This window comes from Mustela nivalis, assembly GCF_964662115.1.
Source record: "Mustela nivalis genome assembly, chromosome: 9".
Classification (NCBI taxonomy): Eukaryota; Metazoa; Chordata; class Mammalia; order Carnivora; family Mustelidae; genus Mustela; species Mustela nivalis.
This window is the reverse complement of record NC_139028.1, coordinates 8,054,641-8,079,745: the sequence shown is the minus strand read 5'-3', so window position 1 is coordinate 8,079,745 and position 25,105 is coordinate 8,054,641. Positions and strand designations below refer to the sequence as shown.

Here is a 25,105-nt window from a genome sequence, read left to right as displayed (position 1 = left end):
GGGCAATTTATATTCTCCTCTCCCTCAAATTAATCTATGAAAATAAAATAGTAAACTCTACAACAAAGGTGAGAAGTAACTGATGAAAAGGCCTACAAACTCAGCAGTAAGCTATATAATTGTTACATATTAATAATTATACATTGTAATAATAAATTACTTACCTCCAATTTATTGTTGGTCTGTAGGAAGGGAGAAGGTTTACTTCTGATTTTAAATTGGATTCTTGAATTTGCTTGAGGGCTTCTTCCAACAGAGGAACTCGTTTTTGAAAAACTAAAAGGATAATAGAGAAAAATCAAATAGTACAGAATCACTTCATTTTCAATGATCTCTTTCTTATATAAGGTTGGTCAATAATAAAATAGTACTTTAAAGCTTTTGTAAAAAGAAAGTATCTTTTAAAATACTGTAAATATTTTAAATTTAGGTATCTAATTCCCCACATAGAAACTGCTACATTGCCAATTTTGAGAATATTTAACTGGAAAAGACTTTGAGAAATGTCCAGGCTCTTTCATTCTGGCACGTAAATCCCACTATATTTGATCTAGATTGAGTCTGACAAAATTTATGAATATTCTTTTTTATTCTTTAAAGATTTATTTATTGGGGCGGGGGAAGAGAACAAGAGTGCACCAGCAGAGGGAGGAGGGAGGGAGAGGGAGAGGCTCTCAAGCAGACTTCCGGCAGACATCAGAGCCAGAGGCCATGACCTGAGCCAAAATCAAGAGCCGGCCACTCAACAAACTGAGCCACCCACATGCCCCAAAGTTTATTAATATTTTTAAGAAGAAAATGGGAAGTGTAAAAAACACCAACTACTGTTCACAGAGAGCTTACTGTTACAGACGTTATTTTCAAGCGTGCTGTATTAACTAATTTAATCCTCATTATGGCCCATGAAGCTGATGCTATTTCAATGTCCATTTTGCAACGGAGGAGACTGGGCCCCAGTTGAGGGTCACAGATTATGGGACGTTTGTCTACATACATGCAGCACATCCTCCAACCAGCCCTGCTTCCCATGAGTGCCCGCTTCCCCAAAGCCTTTGGCGGTGCACTGCACTCAGAGCACCCTTCTTGTCCTACGTCGCCCAGTGCTCTTCCCGCCCTGCTGCTCAGAGGGAGCACAGCCGTCTGCCAGGGGCGCCGCTTCTCCTGCTATCTGCTTAAGCAGAGGATCGGTTTCCCTGCGGTCAGGTACCGCAAAAACTCAAGGCATGGAGGTGGGGTAGCTGACTCTCGAGCTCTCCACTGACACCTCCAAACTGTCTTGGTTATCCTTCGGATTTGGGAGTAAACTAAACGAATAAGACAATTACGTAATAGTTGTCTTTCATAGCTGTTTCTGCTCCTCATTCACTGCACTGAATTTTCTTAAAATCTTAATTTGGTATTTTGCATAATATATCCATATTAGAAGCTAAAAAATATACGTAATACACATTTGGAAGTCTTGTTCTTGATCATTTGCATATACTATAACTGTTTCTTTATGCAAATATAAATATATATTCTAATTTCCCCCTTTCTCACCAGAAGGCAGAATACTGTTATCTTGTGATCTGGACCTTTTTTTATGACTAACAATATGTCCTGAAAATCAGGGATAGACACAAGTTTTATATGAGCATACGGCTTATGTAACTTAGGGGGCTTCGTTAAGAAAAAATAATGCAGGGGTGCCTGGGTGGCTCAGTGGGTTTAAAGCCTCTGCCTTCAGCTCAGGTCATGATCTCAGGGTCCTGGGATCGAGCCCCACATCAGGCTCTCTGCTCCTTGGGGAGCCTGCATCCTCCTCTCTTTCTCTGCCTACCTCTCTGCCTACTGTGACCTCTGTCTGTCAAATAAATAAATAAAATCTTAAAAAAAAAAAAAGGAAAAAAATAATGCAAAAGTACTCATATAAAATGAGGTGTAGGGGCTGTGACAGTGAGGGCTCATGAAACTCAAGCCTTAGTAGCTTCACAGTAAACCTCCTTCTGCTGGAAAACTTTCCACATCAGTCCACAAAGTTTCTCCATCACTTCTTCTAATAACTGTATATTATTCCATTGTGTGAGTGTGTCATTTGTTTTTGCTAAAACTCCTGACTCTTTGTACCCAGACCTTTTGGTAGTTGGCGCCCTCTTTGGGGCAAGTAATTCCCATAAGTGGTAAGTAATTTTCTCAGGCATTTATAGTAACTGACCACATCTTCTTTCTTCAAACTACCTTCTCCTATGCCTTCTTATACATTATTTTCTTTATTTGATTTTGCCATTGTGCATTCTTGAGAAGGACTTCTCAAAACCTCTTTTAGTTTCTCTTGTCTATCTCCAGTAAATAGTAGTGTACGTTAAGACTCTATTTTAGGGGGAAAAAAAAGACTCTACCCTCAATCTGTGGTCTATACCCTGTGGTTTAGTGTCTCTCGCCCATGGCTTCATTTATCAAGTATCTATCACTCATTAATGACTCTTTTTTTAAAAGATTTTATTTATTTATTTGAAAGAGAGAGAGAATGAGAGAGAGCGAGAGAGCATTAGAAAGGGGAGGGTCAGAGGGAGAAGCAAATTCCCCGTCAAGCAGAGAGCCTGATACAGGACTTGATCCCTGGACTCCAGGATCATGACCTGAGCCGAAGGCTTAACCAACTGGGCCACCCAGGCGCCCCTCTTAGTGACTCTTAAATATACATCTCTATTCATCTTTTTCTTAAATTTCAGACCCATATTTCTTTTCTTTTTTTCTTTTTTTAAAATTTTATTTATTTATTTGACAGTAGATGGAGAGACAGGCAGAGAGAGAGAGAGAGAGAGAGAGAGAGAGAGAGAAGCAGGCTCCCCGCTGAGCAGAGAGCCCGATGCGGGACCCGATCCCAGGACCCTGAGATCATGACCTGAGCCAAAGGCAGCGGCTTAACCCACTGAGCCACCCAGGCGCCCTTTTTTTTTTTTTTTTTTTTTTAAATAAGACTTTATTTACCTGACACAGAGAGAAAAGAGAATGTGAGCGAGCACAAGCAGGAGGAGCGGCAGGCAGAGGGATGGGGAGAAGCAGGTTCCCTGCTGAGCAAGGAGCCCAATGAGGGATTTGATCCAAGGACCCTGGAATCATGACCTGGGCTGAAGGCAGATGCCCCACCGACTGAGTCCCCTAGGTTCCCCCACAGACCCATACTTCTAGTTGTTGATTTGATTTCCCCATTTAGATGAGCCACAGAAGGCTCAAAATCAATGCATTTAAAACTTAATGATCGTTCACACCTCTAATCTGATTTTCCTTCTTTATCCATAATCTTGATGAATATCATCATGTATCAAAATAATTAATTCCTTAAAAAAGTATAAAAATATGTGAGACTCTCTGCTAAGTCCTAGGGGCAATGCTCTCCCTCTAGACTTTCCCCACTCTCCATCAACTAGTAACTGAAATCTACTGATTCTATCTCTTGAATATACTACCACTTTTCTCCACATGCAGGACAGCTTGCCCCCTCCTGCCATAAGTACTGGAACAGTCTCGTGCTAGTCTATCTACTTCAGTATGTTTTCACTTCAATTTACCTCTATGTTGCCACAGTAACTATCTTTCTCATAAACAGATCTAATTGTAGTAGAGACCCTCAAGTTTCCCACCTACCACTATCCATCTTCCCTTCCTTCCTTGGCAACAGACTGCACACTCACAGTCAGGGCAGCGATGCAGAATTACTCAACACTGTTGTTTTGTCAGTCTTCCCTGCACATGGCGTTGCTGATCATACATAAGTAGACAGATGGACAGTGTTAGGAAAATAATTTAAAAGGAGCTCAGAGGTACAACCTTTTGTTCTTTACAATTCTCCCTTCTTCCTGCCTACAACATTGGTATGATGCTGGAGCTTCAGCAGCAAATATGTGACCAGGAGGGTGAAGATGAAAATCACAAACTAAGGATAGTTGAGCCAAGAGACAGAAGGCATCTGCACTCCCAGTGACACCGCATATCCTCAAACCAGCCGTGACTGCCTACCTCAGGACTTCACATTATACAAGAGAAAAATAAACCCATATTTAAGCCATTGTTATTTTTAGAGGTATTATTAGCTGTCTCATATCGTCCTCACTTAATGTTATCAGATTGCTTTTCAATTACAGTAGGGACTCTTACTGACACAGTAATAGGTCCCTTTTTTTTTAAAGATTTTATTGATTTATTTGATAGACAGAGGTCACAAGTAGGCAGACAGGCAGGCAGAGAGAGAGGAGGAAGCAGGCTCCCTGCTGAGCAGAGAGCCCAATGTGGGGCCTGATCACAGGACCCTGAGATCCTGACCTGAGCAGAAGGTAGAGGCTTGAACCCACTGAGCCACCCAGGTGCCCCAGTAATGGTTGCTTTTAAAAAAACTTTAGGTGGATTATATTTTGGATACGAGTGAAATTTCTAGCATGATATGCCAAGCGCTTTGAGCATTGGTTCGAGCTTAGTTTCTAGTCTCACATTCATTCTTCTTCACCTTCTCCCATCCTGTGCTTCAGGATGCATTAAAATACGTAATTTATTTGTACAAGTTTTTCCTTCTGTTGGGGATTTTATTTTATTTTTTTTAAAGATTTTATTTATTTATTTGACAGAGATCACAAGTAGGCAGAGAGGCAGGCAGAGAGAGGAGGAAGCAGGCTCCTGGCTGAGCAGAGAGCCCCATGCCCAGCTGGATCCCAGGACCCTGAGATCATGACCTGAAACGGAGGCAGAGGTTTTAACCCACTGAACCACCCAAGCGCCCCCTGTTGGGGATTTTATTTTTTTTTCTCTTTGCTTGGCAAAATGCTCATTCTTCAAGATGCAAATTAAGTCATTTTTCCAGGGATGGTGTCCTTGATGTCCCTGTATATGTTTAGCGTTCTTCCTTCTGTGTTCACACAGAAATTTACACATTCTGTTACCACAGAGATTCTCAGGACATTTATTGATATTGTTTACATTACTTTCATCTCCAAAATAGGCCGTGAGATCTTTAATGGTAGAGAATGGTTATCTTTCTATCTCAGCCCAGGGCTAAGTATAGTATAGTACAACATACGTTTGCTGAACATAAAGGTTCTGCTTGTCCCTCTTTCCTTCCTTCCTTCTTTCCTTTCTCTTAGAGAGAGCACATGTGTGTAAGGAGGGGTTAGGAAAGGGGCAGACGGAGAGAAGAAAATCTTAGTGTGCAGAGCCTGACATGGGTCTCAATCTCATGACCGTTAGATCATGACCTGAGCTGAAATCAAGAATCAGATACTAACCAACTGAGCCACTCAGGTGCCCCTGTCCTTTTCTTTTTGAAGCTTTGACATTTTATACTTAATTCCGTATTACTATTTAAGGTATAAAAAATGTAGATATGGTACCAAAGAATCAACTATAATCGTATTTAAATTCTTAATTGATTCCTGGTCTTAGATTGTTAGATTATAATACTCTATACAATTTATTTTTATTTTGTCAGGCTCTTAGGTAAGAATTTGAACCAAAATGTGAATAAAATGCCAGAATGAATGTGGCGCTAATTTGCCAAACCTAAACATTAAATTTTCTGTTTACTATATCAGTTTTAAAAAAGACAAAACACTGTAAGCTGGTATGAAGTAGAATCACACTTGTGAACTTTCAGAATTTACTAATAGAGCCAACAATATATTCTCCAAATTAAACCTAAATCAAATTATAATTTTTCATTTGGTTAAAGTCTTATTGCTCAAAAGGTATGCTTTTTAGTTTGAATTTATACTTCTTTTTCTTAATTTACCATTTTATTGTCTACTCAAGTTAAATATGATTACATTTTCATTTTTTTAAGATTTTTTTTTTTTTAATTTGACAGAGAGAGTACAAACAGGCAGACAGAGGGAGAAGGAGAAGCAGATTCCCCACCGAGCAGGGAGCCCAATGTGTGGCTTGAGCCCAGGACCCTGACATCATGACCCGAGCTGAAAGCATATGCTTAACCAACTGAGCCACCCAGGAGCCCTTCATTTTCATTTTTATCCTCATATTGTTCTAGAAGTTCATATACCTGCTCTCCTCCGTTGTGAAAGAGGAATATGAGCACGCTGGAATTTTTCAGTGACTTCTTCAAACTTCTCTTTTCTTTGTTGAAGTATTTTTTCTCTGATTTGTTGTTCTTTTTCTTCTTGTTCTTTTCGTTTTTCTTCAAAAGCTCTATATGTAAAACACAAAGTAGATAACTGAATGAGGGAATAAGTCTTAAAAATATGAACACAGAAAATAGTTTCAAACTAATGATTTGTTCTGTTTTCATATTTCAAAAGTCTACTTACTTAGAAACAATACATTTTAAATTAAAAAAAAAAGGGCTCTTCACTAACAAGCTTAGTATCTTTTTTTTTTTTTAAATAAAGATTTTATTTATTTATTTGACAGAGAGAAATCACAAGTACACTGAGAGGCAGGCAGAGAGAGAGAGAGAGAAGCAGGCTCCCCGCTGAGCAGAGAGCCCGATGCGGGACTCGATCCCAGGACCCTGAGATCATGACCTGAGCCGAAGGCAACGGCTTAACCCACTGAGCCACCCAGGCGCCCCAATCTTAGTATCTTTATATGTAGCAATTCCAGAACCTTATCCAGACCTTTTGCAGCTAAGGGAAGGCTCTTATATCTAATTTCTGTCAGGCCTACATCCATGTTCTCACCTCTGAAAGCCTGTTGTGGAAGAATTCTTTACTAAAAAGATTTACTAAAAACTACTTTCTGGAATGAGAAAAATAAATTCATTGGTGAAAGAAGCAGCCTTGCAAATCATAGGGCATTTAAGATAATACCATAGATCTTTCTTCTTCTTTTAGACCAAAAGTTTAAAATTGACTGTCATATTAAGTCTGAACTATGCTAGAAATCCCTACAACTTACATAAAAATCTTGACTCCACCTTCTCTTGAAAATCTGCAAGATTTGTCAACCCTGAACTCCTATCCAGACATGACAACAAATACCTGCCCATAACCTTTCTCAGTCCCTATTTTTCTTAACTTTCCTATTTCATTTATTTCTGATTGCCTGGGCACTTGAGTTCATGTTCTCTAGATTCAACTGTTTCAAAAAATTAATTTTGTTGGTAGAAAACGTGTGTATGTGTGTTTCAGTAATTATTTACTGGACAATGAGAAAAATGAAGAAGGAGGCTGGTGACTCACTGGTTAAGAAACTGCCAAGTGGTTCTGCTCTTTGGAATGTATGGGATTGAGTGGTAGATAAGAACTCTCCAAGATTTTTAGTGTCATGGGTTACTAGTAACCATCCTTCCAAAGACCTTCACTGGCCTGAGCATTATTATTGTCCAAGTAACTGAGATTTAGGGAACTACAATTCTGGGAAGTAAAGCTGCAAATCTTCAAACAGTCCTACCCCTGTGGCAGGTAGGAGATAGTGGAGGAGTGCCACAGGTAGGCACTCCCACATAATCTCCTTCAAGAGCCTCCTCAAGTCAAGACAAGGAAGCCTGCCTTCAGCACTTGATTCAACATAATACTAGAAGTCCTAGTCAGAGCAAGAGGAGTAAATAAAAGGCATCCAAAATGGAGAGAAAAAAGGCAAAATTATCTCTGTTTGCAAGTGGCATATTATATGCAGAAAACTTTAAAGGTTCCACAAAAACACTGTTATGACTAGTAAATAAATTCAGCAAAGTTGCAGGATATAAAATCAACACACAAGAATCAGTTGCATTTCTATATACTAACAATTAATAATCTAGATAGGAAATTAAGAAAGCAATTCCATTTACAGTAGCATCAAAAGGAATAAAATGCTTGGGAATAAACTTAGCCAAGAAAGTAAAAGACTTGGACACCAAAAATACAAAACATTGCTGAAATTTTAAAAAAAATACACATAAATGGAAAGATATCCTATGTTCATGGATTAGTAGACTTAATTAAAAAATTCATCTTAAAATTTATATGAAATCTCAAGGGACCCGCAAATAGCCACAACATTCTGATTTAAAAACTTAAAACAAATTTATGGTAATCAAGGTAGTACAGCCACAGCCTAAAGACAGATTTATCAGTGAAGAGATTAGAGAGCCTAGAAATAAACCCTTGTATGGTAAAATAATTTTCCACAAGGGTGCCAAAACCATTCAATGAAGAAGAAGCGGTCTTTTTCAACAAATGATGGTGGGAAAACTGGATATCCATATGCCAAAGAAAGAAAATGGACCCTTGTAGGGAGCCAGTACAGGAGGCCTACTATAAGAGCTGTAAGGGACTGAATATGATTGGCTGTTCATTTAGGTCCACTCACGTGGGAGGTGCATGAGCACTGCATTCTGATTGGTTAACACTGCCTGCATAAAAAACCCATGCGCCCGGGGTTAGAAAAGGAGGAAGAAAAAAGGAGAGGAAGAAAAAGCGATTAATAAAAAAGGTTCGCTGCTACGTGAGTCTCCGAGTCGTTCTTGCTGGTGAGAGCGACAGACCTTTATCTTACAGCATATGCAAAAATGAACTCAAAATAGATAAAAGACCTAAACATAAGAGCTAAAACTATGAACTCTTAGAGAAAAACATAGGGAGAAAGCTTCACTGGATTTGGAAATTAAATGAAAATTAAATTAAAAAAATTAAATTAAAAGGTTTTTTTTTTTTAAAGATTTTATTTGTTTATTTGACATACAGAGATCACAAGTAGACAGAGAGGCAGGCACAGAGAGAGAGAGAGGGAAGCAGGCTCCCTGCTGAGCAGAGAGCCCGATGCGGGACTCTATCCCAAGACCCTGAGATCATGACCTGAGCCGAAGGCAGCGGCTCAACCCACTGAGCCACCCAGGTGCCCCTCGCTCACAGTTTTAATAGCAGAGACAAGCAGGTACAGAGACAAGCAGGCACTTTGGGCGAGCCCTGAGACAGTGGCTGGGGATGTGCACTGCCTGTGGGAGGTTGCATGGCTCAGCAGAGTTTACAGACTGGGGAGTCTGTGTGTTCTGGACCACCCAGAGGGGAGGAGACTGAGGCTTCTCTCGGAGATGGAGGTCTGTGTGCACTTCACTTTCCACTCAACTTCGGAAAAGCCACCGAAGAACAAAAACCTCCAGAGAACAAAAGCCTGAAAAACCGGATTCCAGAGCCCAGCCCCTTGATAGGGGGGCAGGAGGACTCAACCCAAGCAAGACTGACTGAAAAACGAGGCAGCCCTCCCCGCAAAGCCAGCCAAAAGAAGGAGCGGACAACCACCACAGGGTCCCCATAAAGCTGTAAAACCCCAATATCAGGGAAAGCAATATATTAAGCTCCCAGTATTGCCCTAAAACCTGTGTATTTCATAGATACAACTTTTATTTTAGTTTGTCCTCACTATTCTTGTTCTTTTTAATTTTTTTAACCTACTTACCATTACAACTAGAGGTTTAATACAACATATTCCATAATAACCTTTTTGCATACATATAACTGTGTTTTTCTTTTTCTTTTCTATTTTTTAAAATATATATATCTATATATATATAAGTTTCAAGGTAATCCTCTTTCCCTAATCAATACTACCCCTATATTTCATGTTTGTACACAGTCTAGATCCTCCAAATGAAGGCATTCACAGCCAAGTTCAAAGTGTTTGTATACACACTGAGGGTTTTGGAGGGGAGGGAGGGGGAAGGTTGGGTGAGCCTGGCAGTGGGTGCTAAGGAAGGCACGTATTGCATGGAGCACTGGGTGTGGTACATAAACAATGAACCCTGGAACACTGAAAAAATAAAATTAAATTAAAAAAAAAGTGTTTGTATAAAGAGACATTCCAGGATAGTAAAGCTTAGAGAGCTCTCCCTTCCTGAAGACTGGGGAGTAAAGACATAAAAGATCTCTCCTTCCTAGCTCTAGAGAGTGCTTGTATTCCAGAGCAAAGATAAGGTTTCTTTCTCTCTGGATATATAAGATCAGAGTTTCCATATTTTATGGTTCCTATATTGTAATGCACTAGTTCCTACTCTGTAGGAACTGCCCTTTGGGGACTGGAGTTTAGGAAACCATGCAAGAGAGCTTTGGCTGCTGCTTTTTCCATGACAATATATAGTCTTTGTCTCTGAATGGGGGGATTTGCTTTCTATCAGCCTGACACCCACAGAGGAAATCTTGGTATCATTAGCTTGAATGTAGGTCAGTATCTCAGATCCTTTACAGTTCTTCAGTTTCTGATTCAGCTCTTGCTGGACCGAATATAAAGTAAGACCCAGGAAGACCTCCAAAAATACAGGTAGTTTCTGAAAGCAAAAAGATCGAACAGTAGAAGACATTGGACTATATTAACATCAAAGCAGACTTTAAGAAAAAGGCTGTTAGCAGAGATGAAAACAACATTTGATAATGATAGAAGAGTCAATTTATCAGGAAGACATAAAAATCGTTAAGTATGTATACACCTAGTAAGAGACTTTCATAATACATGAAGCAAACACAGAACTCAGGGGAGAAACAGATGAATCTACAATTATAGTTACATATCGTAACATCTCTCAGTAATTGACACACCAATCAGATAAAAAGGATCATAATACAGAAGATTTGAACAAAACTATCAACTACCTTGACATTATTGATATTTACAGAACAACTATTTACACCCAACAATTGTAATACATATTCTTATGTACAACATAAGAAATCTTATATTGGGCCATAAAACAAATGTCAATGAATTTCCTAAGACTTAAATCTTACAAAAGAATGTTCTCTGATCAAAACAGATTTGCATCAGAAATCAATTATAATATCTAGAAAACCTCAATAAATGGAAATTTTAAAAAAAGTTTCTAAAATGGGCGCCTGGGTGGCTCAGTGGGTTAAACTGCTGCCTTCGGCTCAGGTCATGATCTCAGGGTCCTGGGATCAAGTCCCATATCGGGCTCTCTGCTCAGCAGGAAGCCTGCTTCCTCCTCTCTCTCTCTGCCTACTTGCAATCTCTCTCTGTCAAATAAATAAATAAAATCTTAAAAAAAATAAAAATAAAAAAATAAAAAAAGTTTCTAAATGGGCGCCTGGGTGGCTCAGTGGGTTAAGCCGCTGCCTTCGGCTCGGGTCATGATCTCAGGGTCCTGGGATCGAGTCCCGCGTCAGGCTCTCTGCTCAGCGGGGAGCCTGCTTCCTCCTCTCTCTCTCTGCCTGCCTCTCTGCCTACTTGTGATCTCTCTCTGTCAAATAAATAAATAAAATCTTTTAAATAAAAAGTTTCTAAATAAGTTACAGTTCAAAAATGAAATCAAAAGGGAAGTAGCAAAGCTTTTTAAATTACACAAAAATGAAAATGCTGCATACCAAATTTATTAAGTGCAGTTATTCAGAGGAAAACTTATGACCTTAAGTGCCTACAGTGGAAAAGGAGAAGTTTAAAATCAATGATTTCAGTTTCCACCTTAAGAAGCTAGAAGATGTACAAATTTATCCTGAAGTGAAAAGAACTTATAAAGAAACTAATGAAACAGTTAACTAAAAAATAGAGACTACACAGACTAAAGTTGTGTATGAAAATTTTAGTAAAATTGATAAGCTCCTACCAAGAATGATGAATGAAAAAAAAAATGAAGAAAAAATAGCAAACAAAAACTATCACTATCATGAATAAAAGACCGGATATATCACTACAAATATGTATCATAGACATTAAAAGAATAATATGAACAACTTTATGCTAATAAATTTAACAACTTAGATAAAATGGACCAATTTCTTGAAAAAATCAATTTATCAAAACTGACAAAAATAAAATGTGAAAAACTCCGTACTTATTAATAAAATTATTTTATAATTAGTAAGCTTCCTACAAAGAAAACTCCAGGTTCAGATATTTTATTACCATCTCTGTCAAACATTTAAAGGAGAAATAACAATCATACAACCTTTTTCCAAATACAAAGTGGAGGAAACACTTCCCCAACATATTTCATAAGGCCTGAATAACCCTGATTTCCAAACCTGACAAAGATATTATAAAGAATTTATAGGTCAACATCTCTCAAAAAAAATCCATTCACAAAATACTAGCAAATAAAATCCCATATTAAAAAAACTCCCATATCATTACCAAATGAATGTGTCAAGGGTGACTTGACACAGCAAAATTTATCAGTGAAATTAACCACACTGACCAAATTTCAAGCAAAACAATCTTGAATTAAAACAAAACAGGAGAGTGTGCACTACATTATTTCACTATATAACAGTGGTTCTCAACTGGGGGCAATTTTGTCCCTTTCCTTCTCAGTAAACTTTGGGCAATGTTTACTGGGCAATATATGATAATATTCGATGCATGTTCACGATAAGAACATTCCTAGCAAACTAGGAATGAAACAAAACTCTGTCTGATAAAGGGCATCTACCCAAATCCATAGTGAGCAGGGTGGTTAACAGTACAATAGTTAATACTTCCCTCCAAAGGGACAGATGGCAAAACATCTCACTCGGATTGCTTTGACTGCTCATTACATCGGAGTCCTAGAAAGTTCCGTAAGGCCAACATAAACATAAAAGGCATCGACTGGAAAGGCAGATGTTAGATTCCTTTTATTTGCAGATGACATGATTATACAAACGGAATATGCTAAGGAATTTAGAATTAATGAGTGGATTTAACAAGTTCTCAGAATACAAGGTCAACATAGAAAAATCTATTGTATTTCTGCATATGAAATGCCTAAGTTACATAACAAAAGACGTGTAAGAACTTTCCAATAATAGCGAGAAAAAACAGCTGTAAGATACTGCACACACATACACAGAGGAAAGAGGGAGAAATACACTATGTTCATGAATTTCATGTATTACAATACTCAATACTGTTATACCAATTCTCCCTAAATTGATCTGTATGTTCATCACAATCCCACTCAAAACTGGGAAGGTTTATGTGTATGGAAAAGCAAAAATACTTACAATAGGCAAAACAATCTTGAATTAAAACAAAACAGGAGAGTGTGCACTACATTATTTCACTATATAACAGTGGTTCTCAACTGGGGGCAATTTTGTCCCTTTCCTTCTCAGTAAACATTGGGCAATGTCTGGAAATGTTTTAATTGCTGCCACTAGGGTGCACTAGTGATATCTAGTAGGTAGAAGCCAGGATGCTGCTAACCATCTTGTAACAAGGAGGAAGTCCCCCTTAACAAAGCACAATCTTATCCCAAATGTCAACAATACTGTTGACAATTTCTGACATAACGCCACAGTAATCAAGGCAGTGCAGTATTGGTGTAAGATAAACAGACCAATGGAATATAATATGGAACGTAGAAATACACCCTCACATACACTCATTTTTTTAAAAAAGGTGACAAAACCTCTAAATGTAGAATGGATTTTTTTTTTAAACGAATGTGGCTGGAACAACTAACTCAACTTAAAAAAGTGAAACTCAACCTTACATAACACCACATGAAATAATTGAGATAGACAATAAACAAAAGCTAAAATTATGAACTTTCTAGAAGAATAACAAGAAAACACTTCATAATCTTGGGATAGGCAAAAGCACTAGCTACAGAACAAAAAATTGACAAACTATACTTCATCAAAACTTAAAACTGCTTTTTGAAAGATTTCATTAAGAAAACAAAAAGACAGACCACAGATTGGAAGAAGATACTTGCAATATGTGTCTCTGACAAAGGAACTCTATCCAGAGTACATAAAAAATCTTACAATGCAATGAGACAAACAGTCCAATTAAAAATGGACAAAACATTTGAATAGAGATGTCACAAAAATCATTAATAAGGGAAGTGCAAATTAAAGCCACTACATACTTACTATACGGCTAAAATTAAAAAGATTCAGTGGGAAAGCTACGAAGCGACAGGAGCTCATGCACATGTGTACTGCTGGTAGGTAAAATGGTCAGTCCTTTTGGAAAGCTTTTTGACAGTCTCATATATGGGACACATACATGTGCCCTAGGATCTAGCAATTCTACCTTTACTCAGGGGAAATGAAACATATGTCCATAAAAAGATCTCTTACTGATTCTTTCATGTCTTTACAATTTCACCTTGAATTATCTTTCAGTCAGCAGCTTAATTAATAGCCCCCAATTAGAACAACTTACAGTCCACCAATAGGAGAATGGATAAACAAATTATGGTATATCCTTACATCGCAATACCCCTCAGTAATAAAAAGATATATGAACTACTGTTGTATGTAATGACATGAATAAATGAAAGAGACCACTAACAAAAGTGCAGGAACTGGCAAAACGAATTCTGATGATAGAAATTAGAACAGTGGTTGCTGAGGGGTGGAGACCAACTACAGGGGATCTGAAGGAATATGCAGGGGAATGACACAGCAAACCACAGAGGAAGACGCTCAGTTTGAACAGAAGTGAGAATATGAGAGAGAAGGACAACAAAGTTAAGATGATAAGAGAAATGGACTGGGATGGGGTCTTAGAATTGATAAACTCCGGTTACTAACAGAAGTGACACAGACAGGAGGTACAGATCACAGACTGAGATTCCTGAAATTGAAATTTTGGAGGGGGAGGAATAATTGGTAGTAGATGAGGTGAGATGTCACTGAATGGAGTAAGTTCAAGAAAATGATGGGTCACTGTGATGGGTGGATGATCCATTAAGATACTGAAATTACCAAGAATGATCACTGGAATGATGGTAAGGAGGTAAGAAGAGCCAGGTGCTAAAACTTTCAAGCAATGACACAGAGGATCTATAGATCACTGTAATAATGAGAGATAGTAATGAACAGTATAGTTAGATAGCATATGTTTTAAAAGATCCTGGGGACCAGTGTACCCTCTGCCCACTCTGGCCCACACCCATTTTAGCTCTGGCTATTCCACTAGGGTTGCCACAGCATAGGTTGCCCTGGGGTCCCCAGCCTATATCAGCCATAATAGATCTAGTCAGCCAGCCAAGTCACCAGGCATGCACAGTCTACACAAGGGACAATGAATGATATACAAGATGATTCTTTTACATTTAGGAAAATTAGATGTTCCATCTAATTCATAGAAACAAACACAGAAAGTCAAGCAAAATGAAGACAAAGAAATATGCTTCAAATAAAAAGACAAAATCCTCAGAAAAAGAACTAAATGAAATGGAGATAACCTGATAAAGAATTCAAAGTAATGGTCTTCAAGATGCTCACACACTGGAGAAGAGAGAGGATGAACTCCGTGAAAATTTTAAAAAAAGACAGAAAATATAAAAGACAAAAGAGGTAAAATTATTATGTCTTAAAAATTAAGGGAACTCCCCCGGGGATAAAAATATATGTTTATAAAAAATAAAAAATTTAAAAAAAAATTAAGGGAACTCAGAATAAAAAGGATGTAAAATATGACAACACTTACATAAAACATGGAGAAGGCAGTAAAAATAAAGTTCTTTTACAATGTGTTTGAACTTAAGTGACATCAACTTAATACAGACTTCTATTTACTTAGGATGTGATATATGAATCCCACAGCAACCACAAGCCAAAAACCTGTAATAGACAAAAAAAAAAAAAAAAAAAATAGAGAAAGCAAGCCAAGCATAACATTAAAGAAAGTCATCAATCACATGGAAAGAAAGCAAAAGAAGAAACTAACAGAGAACTATAAAAACCAGAAAACAATGAACAAAATGGCAATCAGTACATATCTTTCAATAATTAAATGTAAATGGTCTAAATGCTCCCATCAAAAGATACAGGGGGGTCTCCAAGAGAGAACAAGGATTGGGGAGTGAGGGGTTCACTGCCTCCCCTTTGTGCCGTGGGAACCAATTTTTCCACAGGCGAAGGCTTGATCCCGTGTGGAGAGCCATCTCCTCTCCCCACCAGTGTCAAGAGCATATGATCAGTGCTGAGCTGTGGGTGTGGCTCGAAGGACTTTGTGAGACCTGGAGTTCTGGGGGATGACAGACGGACCCCACCATCTCCAGTTGAGGAAGACACATTTCCATTCAGACTAGTCCTTTTCCAGGGCTCAGAAGCAGGCCTTGCCCAGTGTGGCTGCAGCAGCCGGGGGAGGGGAGTGTGGTCAGACGCAGCAGAAGAGACAGTTTGAGCAGTCCTGCGGCCACCCAGGACAAGCCTCGGAATAGAAGTCGAGGTGGGAGTCCGGGAAGAGGGCGGAGGGGGAGGATCTCCTAGGCTCACCTCATCCCACAGATACACCTTGGTAACAAACCACCTCAGTCAGTCAGCCCACCAAGAAACCCACCCCAAGACGGGCAGAACAGACTCTCCACAGTTGATGGTAGAGAGGAGGCCCCATCAGAGAGGGCAGCATGGGTGGAGATGTGCTCAACAGCCAGACTCCCACGGAGATTAACCACAAATGGAAGGGACACCGCAAGCACCACAAAGAAGGGAGGAAAAAAGACCCCCCACCAGGTACCCAGACAAGGGGCGGGGGGATTGTCCTGAGAAGACAAATCCCTGTAACATTTGGCCTTGAAAACCAGTGGGGCTTAACTTCTTGAGATTTTACAATCAGTGGGGCTTAACTCCCGGTACTTTAAAACCAGTGTGTTTAGCTCTGGGAGAGCCCGAAGGCAATAGGGACCGGAGTCTCCACTGGAAGGAGGGAGTGGAACAGAGAAACCCACTGAGATGCACGCCCAAGCAGCAGTTTGGAAGGGGCCTAGGGCAGACAGGAAGGAGACCTGTGGACTAACCCCAGAAGTTTGCTGGAGGGGAGGGAACCTTCAGGAAACTTCTCCAAGAACAAAAGAGCTGGCAGAAAACTGAACAGCTACATGCAAAAGAATGAAACTGGACCACTTTTTTACATCACACACAAAAATAAACTCAAAATGGCTTAAAGACCTAAATGTCAGACTTGAAAACTCCTAAAAGAAAACAGAAGGAGTAATCTCCAGGATGTCAGCCATAGCAACATTTTTCAAGATATGTCTCCTTAGGCAAGAAAAAGAAAAGCAAAAATAAACTATTGGACTCCACCTTTTGTAAAAATCCCTGGCACAGTGAAGGAAACCACTGACAGAATGAAAAGGCAATCTACTGAATGGGAGAAGATATTTGCAAAATGATATATCTGATAAGGGGTAAATATCCAAAATAAATAAAGAACTTATACCACTCAACACCAAAAATATAAACAATCCCATTAAACATGGTTGGAGGACCTGCATAGACATTTTCCCAAAGACATTTTCCCACAGATGGCCAACAGGGACAGAAAAGATGCTCCACATCACTCATCATCAGGGAAATGAAAACCGAAACCACAATGAGTTATCACCTCACACCTGCCAGAATGGCCAAAATCCAAACCGTAAGAAATAAGTATTGGCGAGGATGTGGAGAAAAGGGAACCCTCACGCAGTGTTGGGAATGCAAGCTGGTGCAGCCACTGTGGAAAACGGTATGGAGTTTCCTCAAAAAGTTAAAAATAGAAATATCCTATGATCCAGTAATTCCACTACTGGATATATACCTAAAGAACACAAAATACGTGGGGTGCCTGAGTGGCTCAATTGATTAAGCATCTGCATTCAGCTCAGGGCATGATCTCCCGGTCCTAGGATTGAGTCCCACATCCGGTCCCTGTTTCTCCATTTCCCTCTGTCCCTGTCTGCTGTCTCTCTCTAATAAATAGACAAAATCCTTAAAAAAAGAAAATAAAACACTAATTCAAAAAGATATATGCACCCTATGTTTACTGTAGCATTATTTATAATAGCCACGGTATGGAAGCAACCTCAGTTGCATCGATAAAGGAATGGATAAAGATGTGTTTGTTCTGTCTGTCTGTCTATCAACACACATGCACACACGCATGCACATACACCATGGGATATTAACCATAAAAAGGAATGAGCTTGCCATAGGCGACAACATGTGGAACTAGAAGGTGTTATGCTAAGTGAAGTAAGTCCAACTGAGAAAGACAAATACCACATGCATTCACCCATATGTGGAATCTAAAAGACAAAAGAAACAAACAAAGCAGAAACATATACATATTAAATAAAGAGAAAAAACTGGTAGATGCCAAAGGGCAGGGAGTGGGCAGATGGGCAAAATGGGCGGAGGGCAGGGGAGGCACAGCATTCTAGTTATGGAATGAGTAAGGCAGGGGAGGGAAGGCACAGTATAGGAAGAGTCAGTGACAGTGTGACAGGGTCATATGGGGACAGATGGCGGCCAGAGTTGTGGTGAACACAAGGTATGGAGATGGGCAATCATTATGTTGCATGCCTAAAACTCATGTAACATTGTGTGTGTCGACTACACTTCAGTAAAAAGAATGTTAAAAAACAAAAGAGGTGATGGATTTTAAAGAGCGAGCCATGGTTAGAAGTGACAATGAGGAGCAGTAATGACCCTTCATGCTTCATCCTTCGTACCTATCCAATCCCTCCCCGTCTTACCACACCTTCCACAATACCACCATCTACTACTTCACTCTCACATGCTTTTTTTTTTTTTTTTTTTTTTTTTTAAGATTTTATTTGTTTGACACAAAGAGAGAGAGAGGGAGAGAGAGAATGAATGAGCCGGGTGAGCAGCAGAGGGAGAGGGAGAAGCAGACTTCCGTTGAGCAGGGAGCACGACACAGGGCTTGATCTCAGGACCCCAAGATCATGACCTGACCCCCAGGCAGACACTCAACCAACTGAGCCACGCAGGTGCCCCACTCACATCCTTCATTACAGACAAAAATAGAAGCTGTAAGTGAAGAATCCGTTATACACCTAAAAATTACTTACATCCATATTTACCTCAATTTGAGTTCTAGTAAATTTCTGATACAAACACAAGTCTTCAACTGCTTGGCCCTACTTTTCTTTTTTAGGGGGTGAACACTTCCCATGTCTGCTCTCTCTCCAAAGACACTATATTTATGGGTCACTGTTTATATAGCTGACTTCCATCTTCTGGACAGGGGATGCAATCAGGACTCTCGGCACCGATCTAGATGGAAAGTTGGGGAGAAAGAAGGCAGCTGGCCAAGCGCCAATCCTCACAGCAGAGGGTGAGCCGTGCGGCCGCAGTGAGAACAGGACTCATTTCTCACAAGAGCTCAGTTGCGGCCGGGCACTCTACAAAGAGTTTATGCCTACTACCTTGCTTTGGCCACAACAGTTCGGTGAGTTGAATGAAAGAAAAAGCAGTTAGAAAGGTTGGTTTTTAAGGGTCACATAATCACTAAATAGAAGAACTGACTCTGACTCCTCCTGGGTTTTAATGGCTTTACTACAGACTGCATAACCTGTCTCTTTTCTTTAAGGCATCTCTATCCCCAACATCCACACAGAACACAACTCTGCCTTCCTATGGGACCCTAATCTTACCTTTATCGCAGTGTTTATCTCACACAATTGTAACTATCTGTTTACTTTTCTGTATTGCTTATTAGACTCAAAGTATCATAAGGATAATGTCTGTGTCAGTACAAAACACAGTGTTTGAAACAAACATAGCTGGAAATACACTGAATTGCTGCATAAAAGAAGTCATTCATTTTAACTGTCTCCTCCATCTGACTATAAGTTCATTGAGTACAGGGACTAAAATTTTAAATTCTAGAATTTCTGTGCCTAACACCAAGCCTTGCACCTCAAAGATGTTTAATAACTGCCGAATGGACACTTGACCATATGTCCACTTCAAATATAATCAGAGCACTTTAACAGTGCTTATCTATTATTTTGACTTACTATTACCTGCTGGGGATATAACAGCAAAGGTCTGTGCAGTTATTCATAATCTAATGAAGCAAGCTAACAAAATCAAGTAACAACGAATTACTGATTGTCATAAGTGCTGTGAAGTGAAAAACACTAGTCTAAGACAGAGAGCCAAGGGAACTCACTTTAAAAAAGGTGAAACGGAATATTTCTGGAAACAATTTTAAAAGTTTAAAAATTCAGAATAAGGCCAGTCATGAAAAGAAGTCGGTAGGGAAAAGTGCTCTAGGTAGAAGAAACAGCATGTCGAGGTCCTGAGTTTGGGGTAGGTGATGGGAGGAGGAGAGAAACTAGTATTTTGAGAAAATGAAAATAATACCAGTTCAGCAAAGTTTGGTAATGAGGAATAATGAATCTCTAAAGCTAACATGTGATGTTTTCTTTGCTATAACCAGAGAGTGGTTTTGATAATAAGTTATCATCACTATTATCTCATATTGTTCTCTGAACTCCAATGTATATAGAGCTTAATAATAATTTCACACAGTACTTCCCAGGACCATAGGAAAGAAAGCATGTGCTAGACTGAATAAAATTAAACCAGGGATGGAACATGACCAAGAAGCAGATGTTTTTGCTCTGGAACTCAATGACGGACCTAATAAAAAAGTTTTATTAAGCAATTGTAGAGATGATGAATAGAGTTTTTCCCTAGTTCCTGAGTTCCCTTTATGCTGTTATATGCCCGGCACTACAGAAGTGCTACAGGAATCAAAATACCTGGGGACAATAACAAGACAGACAGCTTTCTTGTCTTTCAGGATTCAGAGCTGGAAGAGTATGCTGCTGCTTCCCATTAACCCTGGAATTAACCTTTCTCGCAGAAGAAAAATGGTCTGTCTTTGCAACTCATTTATTTTTGAAAAATAAAAACAACATATTTAAGTTGTCCAACATGTCTATATTCTATATGTGGATACATTGTGAAATGATTGCCACAACGAAGTTGTACAAACATCTTTCTCTTCCCATAGTTGTTGTTGTTGTTTTGTTTGTTTGTTTTTTTTGGTGGTGAGAAAACTTGCAAATTTGGGGCATAGAATACGTTATTAACTACAGCCATCACGCTGTACTGTACATCGTGCTGGTATATCACACTGTAGATTTCCAGAACTTACTCATCTTATAGCTGAAAGTCTGTACCCTGTGATCATTACGTCTTCTTTCCCCCAGCCTCTCCTCCCAGCCTCCGGTAACCACCATTCCACTCTGCTACTATGAGTTCAACGTTTTTTTGGATTCCACATGTGAGTGAGATCCTGTGATATTTGTCTGTCTTTGGCTCATTTCACTTAGCATAATGTCCTTCAAGTTCATTCACGGTGATAGCCCTCTTTTCTTAAGGCTGAAGTCACATTACCTGGTATGTAAACCTATCACATTTTCTTTGTATATTCACCTATTGATGGACATTTCGACAGTCTTCCAAACTTGGGTACTATGTATAATGTTCCTTAGCAAATTCTGAAGGGTGTGTTTAACACATGCAACTGTGCCTCTTGTACGCCCCCTGGGCTCAAAGCGAGCGCCTGCATCAATGACAGCCCATGTCAAATTGTTTGTTTTGGTTTCCCAGGAATTCACAGTTATGGGATATCATTTTCATCTGCTGGAAATACTGCTGAAAAGTGAAGAAATAGCTGTCAATGGCAACAACTTTAACAACAGAACTGACGTATACTATTAAGAGTTCCTGAGGCCACAGGAGACATAGGGAGAACTGGAAAGCTGGCCTTTTGTAACGTAATTTTTTTTCTTAGATGGAACTATATTTCAGATTTAGGTAGTTTACAAATTCCTAGAAATATGATCTTTTTTTAAGATATGATCGTATTTAAGTTTAAAAACTATTTTGCGATAATTAGAAATTAAAGACCTTTAAAAATAGACTATCACTCCAATTAAAAACCTACAACTAGAGAAAAAGTAGTTTTCAGGAATAAAGCATAACATTTTAAATAAACAATAATGCCAACAGCCTACAAGAAATAAAATTAACCCCAAGAATATATTTTCACTTTTCACTGCTTGACAAAGAAACATGTATCAGAGATTGTTAATCCTATACTTGCTAACACTTAAAATTATATGAAATTCCAAAAACCTATATTGCAAATCGTATTTCCAACTGATTATCTTTTCCTGGACTAGAAAGTGAGAATTTTTTTTTTTTTTTAAAGATTTTTTTATTTATTTATTTGACAGAGAGAAATCACAAGTAGATGGAGAGGCAGGCAGAGAGAGAGAGAGGGAAGCAGGCTCTTCGCTGAGCAGAGAGCCCGATGCGGGGCTCGATCCCAGGACTCTGAGATCATGACCTGAGCCGAAGGCAGCGGCTTAACCCATTGAGCCACCCAGGCGCCCCCCGAAAGTGAGAATTTTAAAACAACCTTTAATACACTACGGGAGGAAAAAACACCCAAACAATAAACATCTATATTCCAATTTGCCACACAGAACTAGTAATGCACATACTACAAAGGGAAACTACTACAATGGCACCTCATTTCTTTTACAGATTTATGTGTCAGCCAAAATAACATGCCAATACCAATTAACTAAAGTTAATAACTTTAAAAAAATGTTTATTTATTTATTTGACAGAAAGAGACACAGCAAGAGAGGCACAAGCAGAGGGAGTGGGAGAGGAAGAAGCAGGCTCCCCACTGAACAGGAGCCTGATGCAGGGCTCGAACCCAGGACCCTGGGATCATGATTCTAGTCGAAAGCAGATGCTTAATGACTGAGCTATAACTTTTAATCATTAGAGAGTCTCTTAGGTTCTTATTCACATTTATTTTTTTCTTTTTTTAAAGATTTATTTGACAGAGAGAGAGAGATCACAAGTAGGCAGAGAGGCAGGCAGAGAGAGAGGGGGAAGCAGGCTCCCTGCTGAGCAGAGAGCCGGATGCAGAGCTCAATCCCAGGATGCTGTGACCATGACCTGAGCAGACGCTTAACCCACTGAGCCTCCCAGGAGCCCCTTCTTTTTAAATTTAAATTCAACTAGCCAACATACAGTACACCATTAGTTTTTGATGCGATGTTCAGTGATTCCTCAGTTGTGTGTAACACCCAGTGCTCATCACATCACATGCCCTCCTTCATGCCCGTCACCCGGTTACCCCAGCCCTTGACTCTCCCCTGCTCCAGCAACCAGTCTGTTTCCTGGAGTCCAGGGTCTCTCACGGTTTGTCTCCCTCTCTGATTTCTTCCCACGCAGTTTCCCCTCCCTTCCCCTGTGGTCCTCCGCACTATCTCTTACATTCCACATATTAGTACTCACATATATTCTTATTTCAGATTCAGTTCTAAGAAGATCCTCTATTTACTAGGTCACAGTGTATTAGAAATATAAAAGAGGAAAAGCATAGGAGTTGGTTCTTCTTTTCTTATTTATTTATTTATTTTTTAGATTTTATTTATTTGAGAGAGTGTACCAGTGAGCAGGGGAGGGGCCAAGGAGCAGAAGGAGAGGGAGGAGCAGACTCCTTGCTAAGTGTAGGTCAGGACCTGAGCAGAAACCAAAAGTCCCTGCTCAACCCGCTAAGCTCCCCAGGCATCTGGCTAAGGAGCCAGTTCTCAAAGAGAAATACTGACATCAAAAAGAAACAAATTCTGCTTCAGGTAAGACGAAGACCCTGGGATCATGATTCTAGTCGAAAGCAGATGCTTAATGACTGAGCTATAACTTTTAATCATTAGAGAGTCTCTTAGAGAGTAGCAGAACTACTTTGTGCTAGTTTTCCTGCTAAGTGCAAATGCAAATCCTAGACATGATTTAAGAAAAAAGAAAAGGACTGTAAACGGGGGAAAGTAGGAAGCAGACCAACTTGGGACTGTGGGGCCTGACCAAGGACTTCATATAGCCCATCAGTGGAAGCAGCAGGCAGCGGGTACATGTCAACAGGCGCAGCCCCCAAAACCAGCCGAGCTGAAGCCTGCTCTTTGTGCCCATGGACGGGACAAGGAGAAGCTAGGCCTGCAGACGGCAGGTGAGTGCAGGGCTGGGACTTGCCCGCTTCGACCTGCACCCCCAAAACTCTGGCTGGAGTGGTGGACTCACACCCCTCGCCCCCAGTCTCCTGCAGGGTCCTGATGCCATGAGGCACCCAGCGCTCCCCAAGAACAGTCCTAAGGCCACTCGCACTGGGGAGTCCATGGGAACCACGGTAGAGGCCAGTGCAGCGCCCACTACTGTGGTTAACCCTAGATCTAGATGCAATGTTCAATGATTCCTCAGTTGTGTGTAACACCCAGTCAGGGGGACCCTGCCGCAGCCAGGTGTCCACCTCCGTCTGTCAGCACAGACACAGTGTCCGCCCCCACACTCCTCAATAGGACAACCCCCTGCTTTCAACAGAAAACCACTTATTCCAAGAACCAGGAAGATCTCAAACAGAGTGAAAAAATAGATGCCAACACCAAGATGACAGAGATGTTAGAATGATCTGACAAAGACTGTAAAGCAGCCATGCTAATGGTGCTCAATGAGAAATTATGAACATGTGCACAAATGGAAAAATACAAAGTCTCAAAAAGTAGAAGATATCAAGAATCAATATAAAGAAGAATCAACTGAAAATTTTAGAACTGAAAAACGCAATAACTGAAATAAAAAACTCAGTAATTTTATTAGGATACTCAACAAACAACATGTCAGGTCTCCACACACCACGTAGATATAAAGGTAGAAGGCAATTTATAAAAATCTTTTACAGATACAGATAAGGGATGCTAAATATTACATATAAAGGCAAAGGAATTAGAATACCTAAAAGAATTCTAAAGAAGAATCAAGTGGGAGGAATCAGTCTATATGATTTGGAGACTGACCCTACAATCACAATTCCATGACTACAACTGAGATGGCGACACAATCACAATTCCATACCTACACACGATATGGTGGCACAATTACAATTCTGTAACTACACACGATACAGTTCCATAACTACACACGATATGGCAGCACAATCACAATTCCACAACTACACATGATACGACAGCACAATCACAATTCCATAACTAGACATGATATGGCAGTACAATCACAATTCTGTAACTACATATTATATGGCTACACAATCACAATCAAAATTAAAGTATTGGTGGACACAACAATATATAGATAAACAGAAAAGAAAACCCAGAAATAGACCCACATGAATATGCTCAACTGAATTTTGAAGATGGGGTCCTAAGTCTTGCAACTTATACAGAAATTAATTCACAATGAATCATGGACTTAACCATGAAATATAAAAATATAAACTTTTAGAAAAAAACAGGAGAAAATGTTCTAGATCTAGGGTTAAGCACAGAGTTCTTAGACTTGACATCAAAGCACAATGTATAAAAAGAAAAATGGATAAAACAAACTTTATAAAAATAGTCAGTGTTGTTCCAGGAAAGACC

The 25,105-nt window shown here is 39.5% G+C and overlaps 1 protein-coding gene across 6 annotated transcripts in view; it reads right to left on the bottom strand.

Moving 5' to 3' along the window:
• CEP126 (centrosomal protein 126) overlaps positions 1-25,105 on the bottom strand; it is a 95,558-nt gene that overhangs the window by 54,101 nt on the left and 16,352 nt on the right. For all 6 annotated transcript variants that reach the window (XR_014298927.1, XR_014298928.1, XM_082683965.1 and 3 more), the window contains exons 3-4: positions 6,026-6,171; positions 165-276 (exon numbers count right to left, since the gene is read on the bottom strand). Coding sequence is in view for 4 of the 6 variants with exons in the window: in XM_082683965.1 (XP_082540091.1) it covers positions 165-276; positions 6,026-6,171 (258 nt within the window). In the remaining 2 variants the exon portion in view is untranslated. The remainder of the gene's footprint in view (positions 1-164; positions 277-6,025; positions 6,172-25,105) is intronic.